The 27,484-nt window shown below is 47.8% G+C and overlaps 1 protein-coding gene across 1 annotated transcript; it reads right to left on the reverse strand.

The window, feature by feature from the left end:
- Positions 1 to 1,190: 1,190 nt before the first annotated feature.
- ARL13A (ARF like GTPase 13A) lies at positions 1,191 to 27,326 on the reverse strand. Its single transcript, XM_073360841.1, has 9 exons — positions 27,294 to 27,326; positions 17,972 to 18,042; positions 16,090 to 16,339; positions 14,261 to 14,366; positions 9,716 to 9,921; positions 8,347 to 8,440; positions 8,021 to 8,231; positions 4,300 to 4,398; positions 1,191 to 1,699 (listed from the first exon to the last, which is right to left on the reverse strand). The coding sequence occupies exons 2-9, from the start codon at positions 17,985 to 17,987 to the stop codon at positions 1,623 to 1,625; spliced, it is 1,059 nt and encodes a 352-aa protein (XP_073216942.1). The 5' UTR covers positions 17,988 to 18,042; positions 27,294 to 27,326; the 3' UTR covers positions 1,191 to 1,622.
- Between the last annotated feature and the right edge of the window lie 158 nt (positions 27,327 to 27,484).

The raw sequence follows: 27,484 nt of genomic DNA on the forward strand, positions 1-27,484 counted from the left end.
GCTATTTCATGTCAAAAGCATCCAGCTGGTGCATTTGCATCTCTGTGGTGGCTTCAGAGGTTTCAGAGCCATGCATATATATATACACAGCTTTGAAACACTAACAGCTGAAAAACAAAAAACTACTCCTCTCCATTATGCATTTATAGTGTATGCAAGCATGTCTTGGATGCAGCCACACACTCCTGGCCTGTTATCACATAGAATATCAGGGTTGGAAGGGACCTCAGGAGGTCATCCATTCCAACCCCCTGCTCAAAGCAGGACCAAGCCACAATTTTTTCCCCCAGATCCCTAAATGGCCTCCTCAAGGATTGAACTCACAACTCTGGGTTTAGCAGGCCAGTGCTCAAACCACTGAGGTATCCTTCCCCCTCCATCATACGTGCTGTTTCTTATGTGGAATAATATGTTACAGGATGCATAAGGAGACAACAGGTAAAAGATGTGTGATGTTTCACACATCGGAATCTGCAGAGCACAGCAGCTGGATATGCTAGACAGGGTTATGATCCCATCTAGCCAAGGAATTTAATCCATGGAAACACTGTGGGCCAGATTCTGCCACTCTTGCTCATGCTGAGTAATGCATTACTCCATGACTAGTCCCATTCATTTCTGTGGGATGACTCAGAGTAAAGTGCACCTCTGCCAACAGACCCCTTCACTTGTGGATTCCCACAAAAATCAATTCTCTCTCCAGTCCTACTCAACATTGACAGGCACCCCTCTAGGTGAACTGATCAGACAACGTGGACTCAAGTGCCAGCAATATGCAGATGACACACAGCTTTAGTTATCCTACACCACCTCGTCCCTGTGGGAGAGGACTCCAGAAACAAAGCCTCAGTTGGCATGGTTGAACACTCAGTGAGGCCCCCCTCACAGGGGATCCAAAAATCCCTTCCTAATCTGGTCATTGGAAAAAAATACCTTCCAGTTTGTAGATGTAGAATGAATGATTATCCAGCTCAGCCCCAGCCCTGTGAGGATAAGCTTGTATGGACACCAGCTGCCCTTTTCCAGGTCGACAGATTGCATCACGCACAGCCCTCTTCCCTGGCCTACTGGATACGGGGACTTGGTCTGGTTCCCCACATCCCACCCCCAAGTGTCTTACAGGGTAAGAAAGTCTGAGAGAGAACATTAAGAAGAGACACAGAAAACCACTCAGGTGTAGAAATGTTCCATTTCATTTTATTCAGATGTTTACATCCAGTTTGTTGGCAGAACTCGCTACACGTGTGACACTTCAGCTTACATGTGTGAATCCCAAACATTCCCACAGTCCCTAGGATGAGGAAACTAGTCTTTACATTTTGAAGACTCATGCTTGAGACTCCACCTTTGTAGCCCACGAGCCCTGAGAATCTTGTCTCTCGAGCAGAGTTTCCATTAGGTTAGACAATCTCACTGCTGGAGCCGATACTGACTGCACGTACTCGTGGACACTTACCCTTTGGGACTTGGGAGGTTCTGAGTGGGAGCACAGATACATTGCACTGGTAGAGGGGAACATAGAACCTCACACCACCAGCAATAACAGCACAGAACAATCTGCCATCACCTCCTCATGCCTGGTGGAGACCACATTTATGCGGTCAACAATATGGAGCTTTTCTTCAGGAAGTGACAGCAGAGGGCTGCTTCCTCCGCTCTTGCCTCATTTTCAGAGCCAGCATTGCCCTTCGATACAAGTCTGAGAGAAAATAAAGACCCATCATTAATAACAAAGGAAAGATTGTAAATCTTGCTGCTGAGCAAGACAATAAGAATCAACCAACCAACCTCTTGGGGCAAAACTGATTACCAGCGTGCAGGACTCCTTTTCCTGGGCAGTATATTATGGGCCTAATTCAAAGCCCATTAGGTCAGAATTTCTGGGCTTGATGCTGAAGTTATGGGGTGAGGTTCTCTAGCCTGTGTTATGCAGAAAGACAGACTAGATGATCACAATGATCCCTTCTGGCCTTACAATCTATGTAGTCAATGGAAAGGCTCCCATTGACATTGATAAGCTTTGGATCAGGCCCTATGACAGCATGAGACCCCCCCCCATCATGATAATGCTGAGCACAGACCTTGCTTGTTTCCCAGACAATGGAGCTTACCCTTAATTCATAACTCCCTATCCGCTCCTTTTTCCAGCCCTCTTCAAATAAAGAGGAGCAGCAGCAACTCCTCCTCTTTCCAGCAAGTGTTGCAGGATGGTATAGAAAAGGAGTTCATTCTGCATCAGTGGCTGGGGTAGCTTCCTGCTTGGCTCGCTGCCACCGCTCAACCACACATAAGCTAGCTCTGAAGAAAGGGTAGTTTTAAGTCCAGCGAGAAGATGACTAAAGGGGCCCTCTGTTCATCTAAGCAAAAACTGCCCATCTGAGCCAAAATAACCTCCAAAACCCAGTCTAATAACCTTAAAGATATTCTGCCATCCCTCATGTGGAAAGGCCAAACAGTATTAACAATTAACTTCAGCTAATGTATGCAAAAACATCTATATCATTCACCAGCCACCATCATCAAAACAAGACACCTGCCTTCTCTTGGGGAGAAGTTCTCTGAGAGAATAGAGTCACCCACCCGGTGCAGACTTTTGAGATATAACTTTGGAAAATCAAATGAACTTTGATATCTGACAATCCCAGGACAGCAGTCCCAGCTAAAGGTCTGAAGTATTCCCCGCCTTTCTGGACAGGCTGTCCCCTATCCCCATTCCTTTTCAGCCTCATTCTCAAGCCCTCAAATCAGACTTCACCCCAAGGAATAGGGGGCATCTGTGATGGAACACACCACTGTATTCACACCTGACACACTACTGTAATAATCTATGTACAAGGTATGCCTTGTAAAGCATCATTTGAAAACTCATAATTCACTGGTCAGTATTGTCCTGATAACATACATGTGGCAACACCGTATGTGAAGTTACAAGATTTCCCTGTTCCAAACCCCACAGCCCCGCCCAAGCAGAAGTCAGTAAACAGGTCTGTCCTAAACAAAGGAATGTGTGCTTGCCTTAATTTGCATTTAAGTAGTAAACAGAGTCATCAGGAAGGGAAGGAAAGGGAAAACAAAGAAAAACTCGAACAGGTGGGAAAAAAACCCCAGCAGGGAACATCCTTTTACATAGACTATTTCCTGGTTCTTAGCTGGAAATGTTTTTCAAGAGGGGGACCGAAATTATAAAATGAGGAGCAAACACCCCCAACAGACCCCCTTTCTCCATGCTCATCACATTCTCTGCACCTCAGAAGACAAAAGGAAACAGGGATTGGACTCTGGGGAGTGGCTCCTGACCTGAAGAGTTTGATCAGTAATCTTGCTGGAAGCATGTGGTGAGAAATTTTGCTAGAACCTAACACAGTTTGTTAAATTAGGCACTAGTAAGCATTTTATCTTTCTTGTACCCATTTCTGACTTTTATGCCTCATTACTTGTATTCACTTCAAATCTCTCTTTGTAGCTAATAAACTTGTTTTATTGTTTCATCCAATCCAGTGTGTTTAAATTGTCTAGGTAACTTCATTTATCATGATACACTGCTGTATATTATTTCCTTAAAAGGATAATGAACTTAATATTTGCAGACTGTCCCAGAGAGGGCTGGGCAGTACAAGATGTACATTTCTGGGGGAAAGTCCAAGACTGGGAGTGTGTTGGGGTCATCCTGTAGTATAACCAGGCTGTGAGAGCCAGGGTATGACTGGCAGGCAGCAGTTACACAATCACATCTGGGAGTGGCCTGTCTGCTGGTGGCTGGTTGTGAGCAGTCCAGGTTGGAGGCTACAGGAGCAAGGCACCCCAGGTTACAAGACAGTGACACAGCGACCCACTAGTCTGGATTATATGATGGTATGTCACAGTATCAGAGTTGCCTTGAACCATTGTATGTACTCAATACATACATATGTACTCTGGGCACATCTGGCTATCCCTTTTAAACCTTGATTTCCAATACCCACCCAGATAACATCACTGGTCAGTCTGGGACCTTCCCAGGCTATAAGCTGTGCTGCAAAACAAATCAAACCGATGCTGCTCACAACTTCTTGCTGACTAAACATACCATTCCCAACCATTCCTCAGGCCAACAGCAAGTTGGGGGAAGATACTTCCCCATGGTCAGTTTGAAATCCACCAGTAACTTGATGCAATACGGGCCATAACATTTCACAAGCTTTCCTAATCCAAGAAACACAGATGATAGCAGATCAAACCCTTCCCACTCTTTGCAGGAACATGGACAGCAGATGTACAGCATCCCCTCCTGCATACACACTTCACCTGGGAAATACTGACCAAAGGTACCCGAGATGCCTTCGTTCTGTGGCTCCAGTGAGGACTCCTGGGACTTGATTTTATTTTTAATTTTCTTCTTTTTCTTCTTTGTGCTCTGCCCTGGATTAAATGAAGTTAAGTTAGATTTAACACTGGGACAAGGATTTTTTGTGGTCATTACACTAGCCGGGAAAACTTTGCCCAACAGCTTTCTGAGAACATCAGTATTTTCCTCCTCATTCTCACAGCAACACCTGCCAAGGATGGCAAAGATGTTCTGCAAAGTCTTCCCTTCCTTTCCCCCCTCCCATCCTCTCTGCCCCATGCAGCTAAACTTCAGTTAGGTGCTCTAAACTATCTACATTTCAGAACTCACTGTTTAGATCTGCAGTACCTGACATTTCTGTGTCCAGTTACAGAGAGTGGATTTATTAAGGCACCAGAGTTTTCTATGTTAAAAACCTAACTTGTATTTCTATTACCACCTTTATTTCTATTACCACTCCCTATCTTCAAGGGTTAGTAACGCACCTGAGGGAAATGTCCTGTAATACAAAGCAGGGGATATTGGTTTCAGGCTTGTGTTTTTTAAATGTAAACCAAAAAGACATTTGTGGGGTGGATCTACAAGCAAACTGTGCAGTGCATATGGAATGGGATGGTTAGGGTAACTATTTTTAAGAACAGATCAAGTTTTCTATGACCTTCCAGAGAAGTGGCACTCACATGACCCTGTAGCAGGATGTCTAACCATGCTGTGAAATGTCCTGTGGCTCAGGAAATCTGCTAACCCCTGATTATGCTTGAACTTTCAGAAAGCCTTTGATAAGGTCCCTCACCAAAGGCAAAGCAAAGGAGCAAAGTAAGCAGTCATGGGATAAGTGGAAATGCCCTGTCATGGATCAGTAACTGGTTAAAAATAGGAAACAAAGGGTAGGAGTAAGCGGTCAGTTTTCACAGTGGAGAGATAAATGGAAGGATCCCCCAAGGATCTGTACGAGAACCAATGCTGTACAATATATTCATAAATGACCTGGAAAAAGGGATAAACAATGAGGTGGCAAAGTTTGCAGATGATACAAAATTATTATAGATAGTTAAGTCCAAAGGAGACTGCAAAGAGTTACAAAGGGATCTAACAAAACTGCGTGACTGCAAAAGAAAATGGCAGACACTCAATGTTGATAAATGCAAAGTAATGCACCTTGAAAAATGTAACACCAATGATACATACAAAATGATGGGGTCTACATTAGCTGTTACCACTCAAGAAAGAGATCATGGAGTCATCATGGATAGTTCTCAGAAACCATCCGCTCAAATATGAAGAGGCAGTCAAAAAAGGTAACGATGTTAGGAACCATTAGGAAAGGGATAAATAATAAGACAGTAAATATCATAATGCCACTGTAAAACTCCATGATACACGCACATCTTGAATATTGCATGTAGTTCTGGTTGTCCCATCTAAAAAAGATATATTAGAATTGGAAACAGTACAGAGAAGGGCAACAAAAATTATTAAGGATATGGAACAGCTTCCCTATGAGGAGAGGTTTAAAAAAAACTTGGACTATTCAGCTTGGAAAAGAGACAACTAAGTGGGAGATGTTATAGAGGTCTATAAAATCATGATTGGTGGAGAAAGTGCACAAGGAAGTGTTATTTACCCCTTCACATAACACAGGCACTAGGAGTCACCAAATAAAATGAACAGGCAGCCGGTTTAAAACAAACAAAAGGAAGTCTTTCTTCACATAATGCACAGTCAACCTGTGGCACTCATTGCTAGGGGATGCTGTGAAGGCCAAAAGTACAACTAGATTCAAAAAATGAATTAGTTAAGTTCATGGAGGATAGGGCCATCAATGGCTATTAGCCAAGATGGTCAGGGACACAACCCCATGCTATGGGTGTCCCTAAACCCCAGACTGCTAGAAACGGACTGGATGACAGTGGATGGATCACTCAGTAAATTGCCCTGTTCTGTTCACTCACTCTAAAGCATCTGGCATTGGCGGCTGTCGGACGACAGGTTACTGGGATAGCTGGACCATTGGTCTGACCACTTTTGTTCAACATCTTTATTAATGATCTGGATGATGGGATGAATTGCACCCTCAGCAAGTTCGCAGATGACACATGGCTGTGGGGGGAGAGGTAGATACGCTGGGGGGTAGGGATAGGGTCCAGAGTGACCTAGACAAATTGGAGGATTGGGCCAAAAGAAATCTGATGAGGTTCAACAAGGACAAGTGCAGAGTCCTGCACTTAGGAAGGAAGAATCCCATGCACCGCTACAGGCTGGGGACCGACTGGCTAAGCACCAGTTCTGCAGAAAAGGACCTGGGGATTACAGTGGACAAGAAGCTGGATATGAGTCAGCAGTGTGCCCTTGTTGCCAAGAAGGCCAACGGCATATTGCCCTGTATTAGTAGGAGCATTGCCAGCAGAGCGAGGGAAGTGATTATTCCCCTCTATTTGGCACTGGTGAGGCCACACCTGGAGCATTGTGTCCAGTTTTGGTCCCCCAACTACACAAGGGATGTGGACAAATTGGAGAGAGTCCAGCGGAGGGCAAAAAAATGATTAGGGGGCTGGGGCACATGATTTACAAGGAGAGGCTGAGGGAACTGGGGTTATTTAGTCTGCAGAAGAGAAGGGTGAGGGGGGATTTGATAGTAGCCTTCAATTACCTGAAGGGGCGTTCCAAAGAGGATGGAGCTCGGCTATTCTCAGTGGTGGCAGATGACAGAACAAGGAGCAATAGTCTCAAGTTGCAGTGCGGGAGGTCTAGGTTGGATATTAGGAAACACTATTTCACTAGGAGGGTAGTGAAGCACTGGGATGGGTTACCTAGGGTGGAGGTGGAATCTCCATCCTTAGAGGTTTTTAAGGCCCAGCTTGACAAAGCCCTGGCTGGGATGATTTAGCTGGGGATTGGTCCTGCTTTGAGCAGGGGATTGGACTAGATGACCTCCTGAGGTCTCTTCCAACCCTAATAGTCTATGATTCTATGGCCGTTCTTATGTTTTTATGCTTAGCATGTGGCATTCAGGGGGGTAACTAAATACTCACTAGAGAAGAATAAGCTCTGTAGTTTGTGTCACATGGACCAGACAGTGACAGGTTCATTGGCAGGTGGCCTACACCAAGGCACCCAACGCAGGTTGACTCGCAGGTTCAAGTTCCACAAAACCTGAGCAAGTTCCTTTGCTATGGCACTAAAACCTTATAGGGATCTGCTACCACCTGTTTTATATTAGTGGCTGCAGCACAAGTATTTCCCAATTCCATGGTGAGGGAATGGGGAACAGGTGCTTCTTGATACCACTGCAGGATTTGGGGGACAGGCTTAGTAGAGAAGGTCACAAACCCCAGGAGAGGGCAGGAATCAGGCCACCATCACGACCCACCATCTGAAAACAACATGCTAGGTGAAATTCAGAGGGCCCCATGTGATGGGAACACCCTGGATGGACCTGCTCTGATTGTCTGCAGGTTGGTTATAAACTGGACCCATCCTGACCTGAAGTGGGTGTTGGGTTCCAGCTAAACTTTTCACACAGTTAGTGTTTACATGTGCAATATGTGCTGTTCCGATTCCCCTGAGTTGAAGTGGTGTCCATCATCTGTAGGTCTACAGTTTGGTTCAACAGCTCTCAGCATCCCCCACTAAATGAATTGTTCCAGCACCCCTGCTAGAGCCTTCTTTCAGTCTGATGCCTACTAATATTGTTACCTGCCGGGAGAGGAATTGTCCCCTGTGGGAGTGGTTTCTCCTGGCCAACTCTGTTGCTGTGGAGGAGCCCAACGGCAGCACTTGCTCTGTTCTCTCCTCCCCAAGCTTTCCCTTCCTCTTCATCAGCCACGTTCCCACACTGCACCAACCCTTTCTTCTTCATCTTCACTTTCTTTTTCCTTCTCTTGGGTACCCTTGGGCCTTCCTCCTTCTGTGTAGGGAAGAGGTGGGGGAAGTCCATTACCAGAGGTCAGTCCCTGTTTGGTGGGGATAGTAACAGGAACAGCAATATTAAGGGGTGAGGAATGAGTGGAGAGGCTGGTTACCTGTGGGAGGATGTTCTGGATGGGCTGTAGTGGTTTGTATTCCCCTATCTTGGCGCTTCCTTCCTGGGAACTCTCCCTTCTGGCCAGCAACTCCCTAGCGACAGGGAAGCACAGACAAATTAACAAATTCACCCCCCATCTCCCGCAGTATTTTTCCTCCCAGAGCCCTTAGCTGCAGTGTCCCCTGCTGCCTGGCTGTGGCAAGGAAGGGCACACTACCAGACAGCAGGAATTCAGAGACCAGAGCATGGATGCCTCTCAACTGCAGGCCTCAAGCAAAATCCTGTCCCCGGGATCTTGCCCCGTTGAGGAGCCCAGAGGCTCAGGTTCCCGGATGCTGATGGAGGCCCTTAACATTCTGTAGCATCCTCTCCAGCCAGCCATTCCATGAAGCCAGTCCAGGCCTCTGCTGAGCATGTGACCAAGAGCTCCCTATATGCCTGAGGGTGCTTCTGTCACATCCCAGCAGGCATGCATCACTTCCCCTGCTCACGGACCTGCAGCCGCCACACCTCATACACCAACTCTTGTTCCCTGAGGGCTTTTCAAGAGGCCCCATGTAGTTTAGTTGAAGGGGGGGCCTGCCCAAAGTTCTCTCCCCCAATCTGGTCCCAGGGAAGCACCTCACCCACCCCACTGTCACCATGCCAGCTAAAATGGCCACCTCTTTCATGCTCCCAGTTTTGAATATAGCCACCCCTCCCCCCATTGGTTTGTACACACAGGCCCAACTCTTGAGGCACCAGGGGAGATGCTGGCACAGCCCCTGCTGGGAGAGAGAGAATCATAGAATATCAGGGTTGGAAGGGACCTCAGGAGGTCATCTAGTCCAACCCCCTGCTCAAAGCAGGGCCAATCCCCAATTTTTGCCCCAGATCCCTAAATGGCCCCCTCAAGGATTGAACTCACAATCCTGGGTTTAGAAGGCCAATGCTCAAACCACTGAGCTATCCGCCCCCCATCATCTCTGCTGAGAGGTGCGTGAGGAAGTTCACAGCTACTCCAGTATCACTAGGAATGGCATTAGTTACTGCGTATCGTGAGGACCCTCTTGGATGGGGGCAGTGCTATAATTACAGAGCTCCGTGAAGCACTTTTCGTTGTGGTGCAGTGTCATCCTGGAGCCTGATTCTGCTCCCATTTTCACTGGTGTAACTCCTTGGGCTTGGCTGGAGTTATTCCTGACTTACACCGGTGTAAGGGAGAGGAGAAGAGTGAGAAATGTGCTAGTTCGGGGGGGGGGGGGGGGGAGTCTTTGGCTTTGAAGAATGAATCCCCCTCTTCTAGGCTGGCTGTCTGCACTCAGATCCACAGATGTCAGACCAAGGGCAGGGCATGGCCCAGAACGTTAACTCTCCATAGAGCAAACCTCTCCCTCCGTGTTTGGCTGCGGGTCCGCGCTGCTCTCCTGGGAGCCTCTTGCTCTCCGGGGGCTGGCTGGTCAGGGCTGTCTTGTTGCACCCGGGCACTCAGGACACTGTAGTTGATGGCAATGGTGTGCAGGAGCCAGCGGAGTCCCTGCAGAATGGTCCGGGACTGGCTTTTATGGAGACTTTTGGTTGCTGAAGATGGCTCCTGTGGGCAGAGAAAGCCCAAATCAGCATCTGCAGCAGCAGCAGCAGCTTGACAGCAAAGCAGCGAGGAGGAAAGGTACCTGAACAACTGCAGAGAGCAGCTCACCGCAGGGAGAAGGCCAGCCACCCGGCTTCTACTGTTGCAACCGGGGAAGTCCCCGTATGGCTCACTGGCACAGCAACTCACAAGAGTCCCAGATCAAGGTTAGCAGTAACATACAGGACACACATCTGATTGCCCAATTAGGCTAAGGATTAAGGCAGCTCTAATGTCTGGCCATCAGGTTGCAGACCTGGGGCCATACTGTGGATTTCTGTATCTGAGACAGAATCACCTGATTGGCAAGTTGGGGGAAACACACTGAGTCCTTTGACGTGAGATGGCCTGGCTAGGAGAGGGGTAGCAGGAAATAGTGACCTGGTTGCAAAGCATGTGGAGAAGTTTCTTCTCTCCCACATAAGATCTAGACATGCAGAGAGACTGACACCATCCCAGCATGCCAAGCCACTCACAGGCAGCATGGGGAATCCTGCTCCAAAACTGCCACAGGCTGCCACCAAGTAAACCAAAGGACAATCTCAGCTGTAGCAGTGTTTATATCCTCTGAGGACCTCCGGTCACTAGCTGATAACATGGTCACACACTTGAACAGGTCCAGTAGAGGGCACGGGGACAGACACCTGCCTGTATATGACATTCCCCTTCCACCCAGTGGAATCCTAATCTTAACCTCACACTGAGCGATCTGCTAGCTTCAAGACAGCCTGAGTGGTGTGGATTAGGGTTTGGGCCTTATTTTTATTAGGCTGTCATGGGCTCAGTGCCTCTTCAGGAGAATTAGGGCCTAATTGGCTCACAACGACCCTGTGGGCTACACCTGAGAGCAGGCAGGTGCTGCCCCTTTAGCTAATCAGCAATGGAGCAGCTGAGCTAGAACAGTGTAAAGGAAAAGTTCTGAGAAGGAAAGGAGAGAAAAAGAAGTGCTCAAAAGCAAGGTGCTGCGGCTGCTGCAGGCTGGGAGGAGCCCACAGGAGGTAGAGCAGCCCTGGGTGGGGGCGACAGTGACAGCTGCAAGAGAACCATCAGGAGCCCTGGAGAAGGGAGACAGTGGTGGAGTTCCTGTCATTAGGCTCTGGGAAAAGAGCCGGCCTTGGCCTCCCGACCAGAGAGTCTACATGTAAACACTGGCTTCTGGGAAGGGAATAAGGAGAGAGAAGAAACCCCCAGGGAGCAGAGCAGACTCTCTCTTGGGCGAAGCCCTGAGTTAGGGCCTACAATGTTTAGAAGAAACTCTTGGGGAGCTGGTTGGTTTGACCCCTGTGAGAGGAGTTCTGGGACAGGGCTTGTAACTTGGAGACCCCAGAGGTAACCTGCCAGAGTCCCTGGGGAAGAGAGGCTGCATGGGGAATCCTGTTGGAGAGGAGGTAGATGTTAGTTTGGCCCAAGAGGGACCGAGGAATTACTACTTTGGATCTGTTAGAACTTTTGTTTGGACCTTTTTGTTGCCCCTGGAGGGTATGGACATTGACTTGGCTGGAGGGCTGAGCCACGCAAGACCTGGCAAGAGGCAGGCATCCAGCAGGAGGCACTGGGGATGAGGACCCCTTGCAGCATTGCGCTTTGACACAAGGGGATGCTACAGATGGTGAGTACACCACCTTCCATAGGCCAAATGCTTCTCAGCCACTCCCTGTTAAATACTGGTGATGGGACACTAGATACCGAATAAATAATGTCCTTTAATGTCCTCACCAATGCTGAGGTGGTGGCATAAAATGGGGAGAAATGTTTATAATTCCCAGGGAACCTTTGCTTATGTATCTCCCATATTCACAGCCCAGTTCCTGACTGCTGGGACTGATGCAGAGGTGCTCATGGGGCCACGCATCTTCCTCCCCTGGCACTCCCAGACGCCCTGGGAGTTGGTCCCATCACTCCCCCTACTCAGCATAAGGCTCTGCATGAAGAGTCTCTCCAAAGATACTATGGCCAAAATTTTCAAAAGTGGCCACTGATTTTGTGTGGCAGGAGCCCAGCTTACGTGCAAGTCAGTGGGAGCTACAGGTGCTCAGGCCCAAGGTGTCTCAAGTTGGGCTCCCAGAAAATGAGCCACCCCAAAAAATCACTGGGCATTTTTGACAGTGCTGGTCTGCATGTTCCACATGCCCATGTTTTCTCCCCTCTACATAATTCCCTTTGACGCTGATGGCAAAAGACCCACAGCTTAATGCGTTCCCAGGAGCCGTGATTCCTGTATACGTATGAAAATGAATGAGACGGCTTCACGGCTTCCAGTCTTCACAGCTGAGGATGTTAGGGAGATTGCCAAACCTGAGCCGTCTTTTGTAGGTGACAAATCTAAGGAACTGATTATCACTACAAAAGGTTTTTTTTCCTCTCCTGCTGGTAATAGATCTCCTTACCTGATCACTCTCGTTACAGTGTGTGTGGTAACACCCATTGTTTCATGTTCTCTGTGTATATAAAATCTCCCCACTGTATTTTCCACTGAATGCATCTGATGAAGTGAGCTGTAGCTCACGAAAGCTTATGCTCAAATAAATTTATTAATTTCTAAGGTGCCACAAGTCCTCCTTTTCTTTTTGTGGATACAGACTAACATGGCTGCTACTCTGAAACTTAACAGTAACAAGTCACCGGGACCAGATGGCATTCACCCAAGAGTTCTGAAAGAACTCAAATGTGAAATTGAGGAACTATGGTTTATAACCTGTCCTTTAAATCAGCTACTGTACCCAATGACTGGAAGATAGCTAATGTAACGCCAATATTTAAGAAGGGCTCTAGAGGTGATCCTGGCAATTACAGACCGGTAAGTCTAACGTCAGTACCGGGCAAATTAGTTGAAACAATAGTAAAGAATAAAATTGTCAGACACATAGAAGAACATAAATTGTTGCCCAAAAGTCAACATGATTTCTGTAAACGGAGATCATGTCTTACTACTCTATTAGAGTTCTTTGAGGGGGTCAACAAACATGTGAACAAGGGGGATCCAGTGGACATAGTTTACTTAGATTTCCAGAAAGCCTTTGACAAGGTCCCTCACCAAAGGCTCCTATGTAAATTAAGTTGTCATGGGATAAGAGGGAAGATCCTTGCATGGATTGAGAACTGGTTAAAAGACAGGGAACAAAGAGTAGGAATAAATGGGAAATTTTCAGAATGGAGAGGGGTAACTAGTGGTGTTCCCCAAAGGTCAGTCCTAGGACCAATCCTATTCAACCTATTCATAAATGATCTGGAAAAAGGGATAAACAGCGAGGTGGCAAAGTTTGCAGATGATACTAAACCACTCAAGATAGTTAAGACCAAAGCAGACTGTGAAGAACTTCAAAAAGATCTCACAAAACTAAGTGACTGGGCAACAAAATGGTAAATGAAATTTAATGTAGATAAATGTAAAGTAATGCACATTGGAAAAAATAACCCCAAATATAATGGGGGCTAATTTAGCTACAATTAATCAGGAGAAGGATCTTGGATTCATCGTGGATAGTACTCTGAAGACATCCGTGCAGCGGCAGTCAAAAAAGCAAACGGGATGTTAGGAATTATCATCAAAAAAGGGATAGAGAATAAGATGGAGAATATCTTATTGCCCTTATATAAATCCATGGTATGCCCACATCTTGAATACTGCGTACAGATGTGGTCTCCTCATCTCAAAAAAGATATACTGGCATTAGATTCAGAAAAGGGCAACTAAAATGATTAGGGGTTTGGAACAGGTCCCATATGAAGAGAGATTAAAGAGGCTAGGACTTTTCAGCTCGGAAAAGAGGAGACTAAGAGGGGATATGATAGAGGTATATAAAATCATGAGTGGTGTGAAGAAAGTGAATAAGGAAAAGTTATTTACTTGTTCCCATAATATAAGAACTAGGGGCCACCAAATGAAATTAATGGGTAGCAGGTTTAAAACAAATAAAAGGAAGTTCTTCTTTACTCAGCGCAAAGTCAACCTGTGGAACTCCTTGCCTGAGGAGGTTGTGAAGGCTAGGACTATAACAGGGTTTAAAAGAGAACTGGATAAATTCATGAAGGTTAAGTCCACTAATGGCTATTAGCCAGGATGGGTAAGGAAAGGTGTCCCTAGCCTTTGTTTGTCAGAGGGTGGAGATGGATGGCAGGAGAGAGATCACTAGATCATTACCTGTTAGGTTCACTCCCTCTGGGGCACCTGGCATTGGCCACTGTTGGTAGATAGGATACTGGGCTGGATGGACTTTTGGTCTGACCCAGTATGGTCATTCTTATGAGACTGGTGAGAATGGTGTCAACTACATCAAGCTGGACAAGCCCTTCTCACACTTACGATGCGGCACAGTGACTTGTTTTCGTTCACAAGCTTCTCCAGGGTCAGGCATTCGATCAGCTCACATGGGAGGAGGGCATCAACCTTGTCCTGTTTATTGGCCAGCCTGGGAGTAATAAAAAGGGACGAAAGAGAAAAAAGAATAAGACGTCACTGGCCAGCAGAGCTCCTACAGTAGCTCAATGTTATCCTTCTTCAGCCTCACTCCTGTGGGGAGGTGGAGCCAGGCTAGTGCTGTGGGGAGCTTGTCCAGGGTGGTTGGCATGATTTGGTAACCCTGCAGTTTGAGGTTTATTCAAAGGCAACATAGCAAATTCCAAAGACAGCCAGCGAGATTCACGTATGAGCTTGCGGGAGCTTGCAAGGGCCTGGTTCAGCCCAGACCACCACTCTGTGACCATCTGTCCCGAGCTCTGGGATGGGATCAAACAAACCCACCAAACTCAGCCACAGAAACTCAGACAAATCTGAGGCAGCAAGAAGCTTCACTTTGAGTTTGGCAGAGTCTGGCAAAAGTCCCCAAAAGTTTCCCTAGAAGTCTGGCAGGGTCAGGTTTTAGTTACACAACCTTCTTATCTCTAGTGTGGAGGGGACCATGTGAAAGTTTGGGACCGCTGAAGCAGAGGGATGGAATCCACAGCCTCTGTCACATGGACAGGAGAACCCCCAACTGGCTCATGGTTCTGAATGAAGAACCGTGATTTGGGGTAGGCTTTGTTCATCCCTAACATTCACTTCACCCCAGGCCTGCTCCTGTTTGAGTTAATGGCAAAAATTACATTCACCTCAGTGGGATCAGGACTGGCCCCTTCACCTGAGCACTGGCCCCAGCCCTGAGCCTGGGTCCTCACCCTTTCCCTATAACCCACTATCCTGCTCTGCCACAGCCCCCTGCTTCACAGACTAACTGCCTTGTCCCATCCACCCCGGCAGTGCAGACACCATGCCAGTGGAACGCAAGGGACTGGTGGAGACACTGTGAGTTGGGACTGAGGGGCTCAGTGACAAGGGCCTATTAGTTCACATGTTGCCACCACCATTTCCAGAGTGGTTCAGGATGTGCTAAGCTGAGGGAATACAAAGCCACACTAAGCCACGGTTCCAAACTGATGTGAACAGAACCGTGTGGCTGGGCTTTTCTTTCTGCATCATGTCAGCCAGGCCCAGTTAAAACTCAGAGCACAGAGAGTCCTCTGGGGAGCGTCCCATCACCTCAATGTTTGGCAGAGTCTCCCAGATAAGCTGCACCTGTCTCATTCCCGAAGATAACCCATCATGCTTCAGTAACTGCTGAGTCATGTTAAAAACTCAGACACCTTAACAAGACCCAATGGCTACCAATAAGACTGAGCAGATGGACTATCTGCTCTGTGTGGGAACCCAAGAATGCTCTCCCCTCTACTCTACTCTCTCTTCACCTAGTTTAGATTGACAGCTCCATGGAGCAAGGACCTTCTCCTTTATGCACCTGCAACGTGCCAGGCACATCTCTGTGCAACATAACTAATGATCATCACTAAGGCACCCGCAGCTCTACCCTGCAGAGGACACAAGAGAAGTGCGGTCTGCAGAACTACCCTACTTTGACTCCATGCTAGTCTCACCAGCACTGTGCTTCTTTCTAATCACCCCACCAGCCCTAATCCAAAGGGACAATCCTCTCTTAATTCAGCTTTCTCATTCGTTCCAATCCTGGGTTCCCCTCACCCATGCTGTTTCAGCACTGGGATCCCCAAATATCGCCTTTGAGGTTCCTGCCCGGATGTGCAGCAACCCCATTTACTGGAATGGCCAAGGAACACTTCAATGCAAGGGAAAGGCAGCCTTACAGTAACAGGGGCTTCCCTGAAATCCTAGGGTGAGCCAGAACACGGCCCAAGGTCCTCCTGGCCTCTTCCATCCGCAGCACATCGCTGGAGTCCAGAACAAAGATAATCCCGTGAGTGTCACCGTAGTGATTACGCCATATGCCCCGCAACCTCTGCCCCCCGGACAGGTCGACAAGGGAGACTTCAAACCGGTCCACTCTGAGTTCAGTTTGGTTAGGCTTTGTTGTGGGGAGCACCTCACACGAGAGCACTGCAGAGAGAACAGCACCCACAGTAACACACACGCAGCCCCCAGACAAACACTGAACGTTATTATTCCTTGTTCCCAGCTATGGTTTATAGCAAGGATCCCCTGTATTAGCATTAACCCCCTTCAGCTACATTCCTGTTCTCATTTAAGGGGACACATTGGCAATTCTGGGAAACGCCAGGATTACATTCCCTATGGACAGCTCCAGGGGGTTATTGCAGGACCTTAGCTAGCAGAGTGGTCCAGTGGTTAGGGTGCTAGCCTGGGACTCAGGAGACCCAGGTCCAATTCCTTACTCTGCCACAGATGGCTAGTGTGACCCAGGTGAGTCATTTAGTCCCTCTCTGCCTCCATTCCCCACCAGTAAAATGGGGATAATAGGATGGCCCTACCTCCCAGGAGTACTGAGAGGGTAACTGCATTACAGATTGGAACGTGCTCAGATAGCACAGTGATGGGGGCCAGATAAATACCGTAGGTAGGTTAATCCTAGGACTGTGTTCACTGTAGGCTGTGGCTGTTTCAGATCCAATTCCTGTCTTAAAGTAGGTGATTAAGTGGGTCTTGGTCAGCATCATGACTTTAGGCCACTGCAGCACAAACTCCTTGCTCTGTGACACCCCTGTTCATAGATCTATCCTAAATCCTGGCAGGTTTGGCGTGGGGGGAGAGGGGAATAGCCCCACCCTGTTTCCTATTGTGCAGTGGCAGGTCAGGTTAATCCTAGCAGTATATTTCTTAAAGCAATCATGACTCTGTTGATTGTTTTAGAGTAGCCAAATGGCTTGCCAGGAATCCCAGGGATTGAGGCCTGTCGATATCCCAGCCATATTTCCCACTGGCGATCTTATCCCCTAGGTTTAACCTGAGTGGCTACCCAGTACTACATTTCTGTTGCACCTGGCTGTCTAAATCCCAGTTCTGCAGAAGGGGCCATTGTATTCCAGACACTCTGCAAATCTAGATGCATCACGCTGTATGCCTGCATCCTGTGTAACAGCCTGATGCAGTGAATTCAGATCTCTGATGCTCAGCAGTGGCTTGGTCCTCAAGTCCCACAGAGAGTGAGTGATATAGACTGTCCAAGTCTACATCCCCTACGCTGGAGTCGGACAAACAATGTCAGCTACATAAAGTTACCAAATAGACATGAGAAAGTCAAACCCACCTACCAGAGCATAAAGACACAATTATGATCCAATGTTGACCTCACAGGATTATTACAATGCTGCCTCCTGCAGAGGATGGAGGGGAATAATTGGAAGCACGGAAAGATTTATCCCCTCAGCGATGGGGAGATTTGAAGTTATTTGCAAAGAACAATAAACTCTTTGCCTCTGGCATCATGTCAGCTCAGCTGAGACTCAGGGTGTGACTGCAGCACAGGTAGACACAGCAGCAAAGCTGAGGTACTGCAAGTGGCAGCCCGGGCTGTGCAGCCCTGCCCGAGACCCTGGTTATGTACACAAGTTGCTAGTCCACGCTGCTGCTCGTGGCTTCAGTGCTGGGTGTTATTGGAGCTAGCTAGATCAAAGCTAGCTCGGATACGTCAACACATCCGCTCTCGCCTCTGACAGCAGCATAGACATATCCCCAGACTCCAGCAGTAACTGGAGACAGCTGGCTCCTCACCTCTCTGTATCTCCATTATGAGGGAGGTTTTCCCTGTATTGTCCAGGCCAATGACAAGGAGGGTCACTTTCCTGATGAGGAAGAAAAACAAAGTTAGCCTGCACCGAGGAGATATTCTCCCCTCCAAGCAACGGGACTGTGGTCTCTGACTTGAAATGGTCATCACAGCCATCTTGTGAGCAATTATCCTAAGGGCTCATTGGGTCTAGTTCTCCCTGGTATAACTCCACTGAATTCATGGGGTTAGAGCAGGGAGGAAGCCGGCCCTTTGTGGACCTAGAGTGGATAACTGAGGACAAGGGCAGGGTAAGAGAGTAACACAGAAAAGATACCCTTAGTCAAGGGGTGGTCTGGACCAGCAGCTCAGCCCTGCTTTGTTGCTCCAGCTGGGGTGCTGGGTCGGGGCTGCACCACGTGGGTTGGCCCTTCTCCGGCGCTTTGGCGCGGGTGCAGGGTTGGGGGCTGTACCACGCGGCTCCCAGAAGCCACGGCATGGCCCCGCTCCAGTTCCTATGCACTCCAATGGGAGCTGCAGGGGGATGCCTGAGGATGGGGCAGCGTGTAGAGCCGCCTGGCCGCGCCTCCACATAGGACCCAGAGAAGGGACATGCCACTGCTTCCGGGAGTCGCTTGAGGTAAGTGCCTCTCAGAGCCTGCACCCCCTGAGCCTCTCCCCACGCCCCAACCCCCTGCCCTGATCCCCTTCCCGCTCTCCAAATCCCTCAATCCCAACCCGGAGCACTCTCCTGCGCCCCAAACCTTTCATCCCCAGTCCCACCCCAGAGCACACACCTCTAGCTGGAACCTGGACCCCTTCCCACACCCCGCCCCAGCTCTGATCCCCCTCCCACCCTCCGAACCCCTTGCTCCCAGCCCAGAACACCCTCCTACACCCCAAACTCCTCATCCCCAGCCCCACCCCAGAGCCTGCACCCTCTCCCGCACCCCAACACCAATTTTGTGAGCATTCATGGCCCGCCATACAATTTCTATTCCCCAATGTGGCCCCTGGGCCAAAAAGTTTGCCCACCCCTGCCCTAGTCCATTCCCTAGGGGCCAGCCCAGGATTGTCCCCTTCAGCAGGATTCTCTTGGCTTGGGTTCCTTCCCTGGAGCAAGGCCTCTTGCCACTACCTGGACAGAATCCTTCCCCAGAGCCAGGGGTTTGCCTCCTGCAGCTCTCCTCTGGGGACTCATGACAGCCTAAGGCTTCCTGCCACTGCCTGGGAGTTCCCTGTTCCTTGGCACACACCTGCCAGGCCTGCCCGCACTCTGCTGGAAGTTCCTGTCTCTAGCTAATGAGCCAGATAAAGGGTTACCAGAGCTCAGCTGAGGTGGTTTCTAATCAGCTGCCAACCAGCCACCTAGGAATGTAATTACTGCCAAGGGGTCTGGGTTGGCTTGTTCTCCCTTACAGACCTGTCACAGGTCCCTGACTCCCTTGAAAGGGCCAATCCCTGTGACAGAGCCCCTCTTTCCTGGACCCTCCCCTTACATCAGTGCAGAGTCTCCATCCATCCTGAGAGAGTTGAAACAATGGCATTTATAGGAATGGGGGTAAGGACCGCCAGGGCTGTGCCCTGACAAAGTTCTGTCCCCACACATACATCACGCACAGCACCCCAGGCACAGGAATGCCTGTCAGATCCACTTCTCCTCTTAGAATCATAGAATCATAGAATATCAGGGTTGGAAGGGACCCCAGAAGGTCATCTAGTCCAACCCCCTGCTCAAAGCAGGACCAATTCCCAGTTAAATCATCCCAGCCAGGGCTTTGTCAAGCCTGACCTTAAAAACCTCTAAGGAAGGAGATTCTACCACCTCCCTAGGTAACGCATTCCAGTGTTTCACCACCCTCTTAGTGAAAAAGTTTTTCCTAATATCCAATCTAAACCTCCCCCACTGCAACTTGAGACCATTACTCCTCGTTCTGTCATCTGCTACCATTGAGAACAGTCTAGAGCCATCCTCTTTGGAACCCCCTTTCAGGTAGTTGAAAGCAGCTATCAAATCCCCCCTCATTCTTCTCTTCTGCAGGCTAAACAATCCCAGCTCCCTCAGCCTCTCCTCATAACTCATGTGTTCCAGTCCCCTAATCATTTTTGTTGCCCTTCGCTGGACTCTCTCCAATTTATCCACATCCTTCTTGAAGTGTGGGGCCCAAAACTGGACACAGTACTCCAGATGAGGCCTCACCAATGTCGAATAGAGGGGAACGATCACGTCCCTCGATCTGCTCGCTATGCCCCTACTTATACATCCCAAAATGCCATTGGCCTTCTTGGCAACAAGGGCACACTGCTGACTCATATCCAGCTTCTCGTCCACTGTCACCCCTAGGTCCTTTTCTGCAGAACTGCTGCCTAGCCATTCGGTCCCTAGTCTGTAGCTGTGCATTGGGTTCTTCCGTCCTAAGTGCAGGACCCTGCACTTATCCTTATTGAACCTCATCAGATTCCTTTTGGCCCAATCTTCCAATTGGTCTAGGTCCTTCTGTATCCTATCCCTCCCCTCCAGCGTATCTACCACTCCTCCCAGTTTAGTATCATCCGCAAATTTGCTGAGAGTGCAATCCACACCATCCTCCAGATCATTTATGAAGATATTGAATAAAACCGGCCCCAGGACCGACCCTTGGGGCACTCCACTTGATACCGGCTGCCAACTAGACATGGAGCCATTGATCACTACCCGTTGAGCCCGACAATTTAGCCAGCTTTCTACCCACCTTATAGTGCATTCATCCAGCCCATACTTCCTTAACTTGCTGACAAGAATACTATGGGAGACCGTGTCAAAAGCTTTGCTAAAGTCAAGAAACAATACATCCACTGCTTTCCCTTCATCCACAGAACCAGTAATCTCATCATAAAAGGCGATTAGATTAGTCAGGCATGACCTTCCCTTGGTGAATCCATGCTGGCTGTTCCTGATCACTTTCCTCTCATGCAAGTGCTTCAGGATTGATTCTTTGAGGACCTGCTCCATGATTTTTCCAGGGACTGAGGTGAGGCTGACTGGCCTGTAGTTCCCAGGATCTTCCTTCTTCCCTTTTTTAAAGATTGGCACTACATTAGCCTTTTTCCAGTCATCCGGGACTTCCCCGGTTCGCCACGAGTTTTCAAAGATAATGGCCAGTGGCTCTGCAATCACAGCCGCCAATTCCTTCAGCACTCTCGGATGCAACTCGTCCGGCCCCATGGACTTGTGCACGTCCAGCTTTTCTAAATAGTCCCTAACCGCCTCTATCTCCACAGAGGGCTGGCCATCTCTTCCGCATTTTGTGATGCCCAGCGCAGCAGTCTGGGAGCTGACCTTGTTAGTGAAAACAGAGGCAAAAAAAGCATTGTGCTGTAACCCCAAGATGCATCAATGCCACCTTGCCCCGTGATGCTGAGACCTGAGCCAACAGCCGCCTAAGCTGGGGAGCTTTATTCTTCTTTACCCATTGTCCCAATAGACAAGAAATTTCCCAAGATCTATGATGAACAAGCAATGACCTGGAGGGGGCTCAAAGGGACTCCCTGTTTTAGTTCTGCCACTAATTCTGAAGGAGGTTTGGGCGATTCTCCTGCTTCTGCTCAAGCTCACCCCTTCACTTGACACTGCTAATCCCCCCTGACAGAGATTACTTATCCTTGGGGCTCAAAGATCCTGTTGAGGAGCTCAGTGTTTTCCTTACTGACCCACTAGATAGTGCCAAATGACAGATATTTTCAAAAACATTCCTACGGGAAGGAGTCCCCAGCCCTCCCCATTCAATTATTGTATTAGGGACAAAGGCCTTCTTCTCCTGACCCTGCATCTTCTGCTGGCATCTGCACCTCTGCAAGGCTGCATACAAACTGTTCCTGCTGATGTGTGAGAGGGAAACATTCTGATTTGGGAGCATTTCACATCCACTTTGCACAAGTGTAAATAACTAGATAAGGTGTAAGACAAAGGAGAATCCGGCCCAAAGAATTGTCCCTCTGCTGAGCAGTGCATGTCTGGGGCCTTGCACATAGGCTTCCCCATGGAGGAGAAAGCAGTGATGTTGAGTTTGAGTATATTTTATGTGTAACTGGTTTTATTTACACCTATATGACAGTCCTGGAACAGAAGGGCTCATGAACAGCATGCAGGCAATCCCTTCTTTCAGCAATCTCAGCCCACTACCCAATTCCTAGTTCCCAGGGAGCAACTCTGCCTCAACAATTGCCTAGTTACATGAGGGTAGAGGGCAAAGCCTCCTGCTGCCTCCACAGCTCCCCTAAAGAACCTGCAACAACAAAACTAACTGACATCTCTTCAGAGGCTGAACATTTACTCACATGCTAAGAAGAAAAAAGGTGTAAGACTATGTGTAACCGTGCTACCTGGTGACCCCTGCTGTAGCAGTGTAGACATCTCTAGCAAAGTGCAGCTTCAAACCAGTTTGTTGGTCCAATGGAGCTGTCTCCTTCCATGGCGAGGAGACAGGGATTTTGTTTACATGGGAAAAACAATGAATTGTATTCCTGGGGCTGGGGATACAGGGTTCATCGCAGGCTAAGGGGACACTTGTGGGACCCCTGAATTAAAATACTGGTGGCACATCATTGCATGAATTTTTTTTTAAAAGCAAGAATCCCAGAATTCCTAATACTATCACAAAATGCAGAATTCAGCTCTCATTAAAAGTAATGGGATGAAACTGAGCAAAGACTGAATAGCAGAGAACATATGCCAGCACTGAGGTCTATTTCTTATGGGGTGCTAGTCCCCAGTGTAAATGGTGAAAACCTTATTGCTTGGTCATTTTAGCCTAAAACTAAACAAAACACTGGACAATAGACTAGTCAGAAAAACTTCAACAGAACGATTTTCCATCAGAAGATTCAATTCCATCTAAATCGAAACGCTTCAAGAAATCATGTCCTGTTCACCAAAATTTCATTTCAGAGAGGAAACAAAAAATGTTCCAACAAAGACAAAACATCCCTTTCTCTCATTTTCCAAACTAAACATTTTGATTTTACATTTTTAAATTACTTTGTTTAGAATTTTTTTTATTTTATATTATAAAATAAAGTCAAAATTGAAACATTTTGGATTTGGTTGAAATGAAACAGGTCAACCAACCCGGAATGAAAATTCTTCAGAATTTTCCTCTATGGAGAATTTTAAAATTTTCAGGTTTGTATCTATTTGAAACAACGCCAGATTTTGAAATCTTTTGTGAAATGGAATTTCTGTCCTCTGCATGCATGCCATAGGGAACATGCCAGTCCAGCTCAGGAGTGAGATAGGACCTTTAAATCTTTTCCCATCTGGTTTTCAATTTAATAACATTTTCTTTATAGATTTTTACATATTTTAACATTAACACTATTTTGATGGTTAAAGCAAAGAGCTTGGAAACACAACAATGCAGCATGCTCCCTCTCTGACAATACGGACAGTCCTATGGGCTGGAGAAATGGGGCTCTCTACCAGGCATCCAAAAGAGTTTATTAAACAATCACACAAAGGGCCAGCATCAGGACAAAGTTCCTCAGAGTGCATGACACGATACAGATCCCTGTCCCAGACAAAGCAAAGGGTCAGACTTCCCACCCGCCCCATCCAGAGAAGTCACTGATTCATTTCTAATGCAAAGCTGTTGGTAGTTAACATGCAAAATGTCATGAGGCAACTGGGTCCTGGGGGATTACCTGATTGGTTCCTGTATTGCCTGCAGCCATGACCAGCAGTGGGAGAGGAGCTGGAACATACTCTGTAGAGAGAGGAGAGCCTCTCGCCTCTGTACCTAGGAATACCAGAGAAAGTGAACAGCGAGCCCCCCTTACTGCTGTGCCAGCCAGCACAGCAACCAAGGGAGGAGTCGTCACTGATACAAGGACGGAACCACCAGAGACTCCAGTTCTACTGTGCTGTGCTTCATCCTCCCAGCTATAGCAATGCTCATCTATCCAGAATGACCACCCATTGGGCTGTAGATAAGGCTTTATTGGGATTTCTCAGGATCCCTAGAACCTTCCGTCTCCTGCACACAAACAGGCCTGGGCTCCCCCTCTCTTCTGGGAAGGGTCATGCTGGCCTGAAATTCCCCTTTTCACGTGTGGGGTAGCAGAGTCGTGTTAGCCCCACTCTCCCTAAAATCTCCTGTTTCCAGCCATGTGTAAAAGGGTCAAAATGCCGCAAGAAATAGTCTGTAAGCTCTTTCAGGAAGGGATCATCTTTGTGTTGTGTGGTTGTACAGCTCCTGGTACTTGAGTGGACCGCCTAGGTGCTACTGCAATGTAAAAGTAATAAATAATTGGCCTGGTTTTGCAGGCCCAAGTGGTTCAGAGCAGCCTCCAAACTTTGGGATGTTTCTCTGAACTGAACCACCAGCAGTTTGTCTATAGCCAGCCACCGCACGCTGGGTGTCCACTGAGAAGACAGGATAGTCAATATTCTAAGCCAATTCTTCAGTTAATGGAAATCTGTGACTGGGTTTTTCTTAGGGTATGTCTACACTATGAAATTAGGTTGAATTTATAGTAGTCGATTTTTTAGACAGTGATTTTATACAGTTGATTGCGTGTGTCCCCACACTATGCACTAAGCGCCTTCCTCTTCAGCGTGGGGCACACGTCACTTTCTGGAGAATTCTCTGCACCTTGAAGTCTTTAAACCATGATCTGAGGACTTCAATAGCTCAGACATAGGTGAGAGGTTTATTGCAGGAGTAGGTGGGTGAGATTCAGTGGCCTGTATTGTGCAGGACATCAGACTAGAGGATCATAATGGTCCCTTAATATCTATGAATCTATGAATGATATCACTCTCCTGAGGATAACATAGAGAGAGAAAGAATGGATGTTGCTTGAATGCCAGCAAACACCTGGACCACATGCTGCCATGCTTTCTTATGCAAAGATTCCAGACTACATGCTACTGGCCTGCTGTGGTAAAGTGTCCTAACATGGAGGACGCAATAAGGCTGCCCTCCCCAGAAACCTTTTGCAAAGACTTTGGGAGTACCTCCAGGACAGCTTCATTGAGATGTCCCTGGAGGATTTCCGCCCCATCCCCACACACGTTAACAGACTTTTCCAGTAGCTGTACTGGACGCGAATGCATCCCAAGTCTTCAGGGTAAATTAATCATTAAACACACTTGCTTTTAAACTGTGTATTATATTTACAAAGGTACCCTCACCAAAGCTGCCTTCTCCACCTTCAAGGTCTGGGAGCCCGGGTTGGGAGGGTATTGGCTCCAGGGTGATAAACAGTTCCTGGCTGTCGGGGAGAATGGTTTCTCCGCTAGCCTGGGTGCGCGCTATCTTCCTAGTCCCCAAAATCCTCATCCCTGTTGCATGAGACTCCCCCCTTGCAGGAGTCCACGTACAGGGGTGGGGCAACTGTAGGGGCACCCCCTAGAATTGCATGCAGCTCATCATAAAAGCGGCATGTCTGGGGCTCTGACCCTGAGTGGGTGTTTGCCTTTTGGGTTTTTTGGTAGGCTTGCCTGAGCTACTTAAGTTTCATGTGGCACTGCTGCAGGTCCCTGTGATAGCCTCTGTCCTTCATGCCCTTGGAGATTTTTACAAATATTTTGGCATTTCGTCTTTTGGAACAGAGTTCTGATAGCACAAATTCATCTCCCCATACAGCGATCAGATCCCGTACCTCCCGTTCGGTCCATGCTGGAGCTCTTTTGTGATTCTGGGACTCCATGGTCACCACTGCTGATGAGCTCGCCACACTGGCCAAACAGGAAATGAAATTCAAAAGTTCGCAGGGCTTTTCCTGTCTACCTGGCCAGTGCATCTGCTGTCCAGAGCAGTCACAATGGAGCACTGTGGGATAGCTCCTTGAGGCCAATTCCGTTGAATTGTGTCCACGTGAACCCAAATTTGACCTGGAGATGTCGATTTCAGCACTAATCCCCTAGTCGGGGAGGAGTAGAGAAATCGATTTTAAGAGCCCATTAAGTTGATAAAAATGGCTTTGTTATGTGGATGGGTGCAGGGTTAAATCCATCTATTGCTGCTAAATTTGACCTAAACTTGTAGTGTAGACCAGGGCTATGATGCTATCCTCACCATTCTGCCCTCTAAGCACAGGGCCAGATTCTCAGCTGATGTTAATCAGCATAACCACACCAAAGTCAATCACTGATTTCCACCAGTTTAAGAGCTGACCTGACCGGATGCTGGGAGAAGCAGGGAAGTCTGGAGAATGGGGAGAGGAAAGGGCAAGAGGGAAGCGTAACATCTAAGAAAGTCAAAATTAAACTCCTGCTCTATTGCAGAATTTTAAGTAAGATGTCCTGTGAACACAGAATAACCAGATACTGATGTCCTGGGAGCACAGAATAACCAGATAACCAGAACTAGCTGCAAGTCTCTTTGTACAGTGCCTAGCACAATAGGGTCCTGCCCAATGAGTCGGGTTTCTAGGTGCTTTCACAATACAAATAATACAGACATTTCTTAATAATGATATTAACTATAATTTCTATTATATTAAATAGTTACTATAATAGTAACAGTAACAACAACTCCACTGCAGCTTTGTGTGTCATTATTTTTCTTTCCTAACAAACAGCAGCTTTGTGTGTCATTATTTTTCTTTCCTAACAAAGAGCAGCTGATCAGACATTCCTCATTGAGATGGCAAGCAGCACAAGTGAAGCAAAGCCACGCCCCCCCAACCCCACTCCCTGTGACGCATAGTAATTCCCATCACCGAATGGAGTTCTCAGTGACCTGCTGATAAGAAGCCTCAGCCACCAGATTCTAGCACCCTCAGACACCCCGAGTACACCTCACTCCACCAAGATTACTAGGTATATTCAGGGAGAACGGTACTACTTGGTGTAAGGACATTGAAATCTGCTCCTGGGTCCCTATGAGGATGCAGAGAAAGACAAAGGAACCTTGTTTTGGGGGGGAGAAATAATAGCTGACTTTTCCCCCTCCCCTCAAGCGATGGATCTAGGGATTTTTGAGGACAGACAGGTGTAACCATTCCCCAACAACCCCTCAGTCACAATACTTCTACCTCTAACACAATGCTTCCCTAAACAACTGCCTGTTCTTGTATGGTAGAACTATCCCTGGCTTCTGCCTCAGCCAGACTTCTGAAGTCAAATGCCACCATCTTTCCCTGAACTTTCTTTCAATGCCCAAAGAATGACTACAAACTCCCAGCACAGCCACCCAGGCCTGAAGAGAAAAAACACCCCTCCCAGCAGCACCCTGAGAATCCATGTAATATTCCTGAGCTAAGAATTCCTCAGAACTGAGCCCCAATTCCAGCCAGGAGACAAGACCATCTCATGTTAAAGGAGTGCACATCAGAGTCTCTCACCAGTTAGCCTCTGCTGTCCGGCTGCTGGTCACACTCTCCTCCTTCCTGCAGCATTCAACTAAATCTAATCTGGATTTAAACTAGTCACTACGTGTAGCCTTCTTAATCTCAGGATGGGTTCAGACCGGGCTGTCTGTGCATTATGGGAAATGTAGTTCTGAAGGCTTTGCCTCTCCCATTGCATTTTACAA

This window comes from Lepidochelys kempii, chromosome 9, assembly GCF_965140285.1.
Source record: "Lepidochelys kempii isolate rLepKem1 chromosome 9, rLepKem1.hap1, whole genome shotgun sequence".
NCBI classification, from domain to species: domain Eukaryota; kingdom Metazoa; phylum Chordata; order Testudines; family Cheloniidae; genus Lepidochelys; species Lepidochelys kempii.

Excerpts from the sequence above, each read along its gene's own strand:
- ARL13A (XM_073360841.1), bottom strand. Across the intron at positions 9,922-14,260 it reads ACAAGTCACTGTGCCGCATC|GAGCCATCTTCAGCAACCAA; the intron begins GTAAGTGTGAGA and ends CTCTGCCCACAG. Across the intron at positions 4,399-8,020 it reads GACAATTCCTCTCCCGGCAG|GGCAGAGCACAAAGAAGAAA; the intron begins GTAACAATATTA and ends CATTTAATCCAG.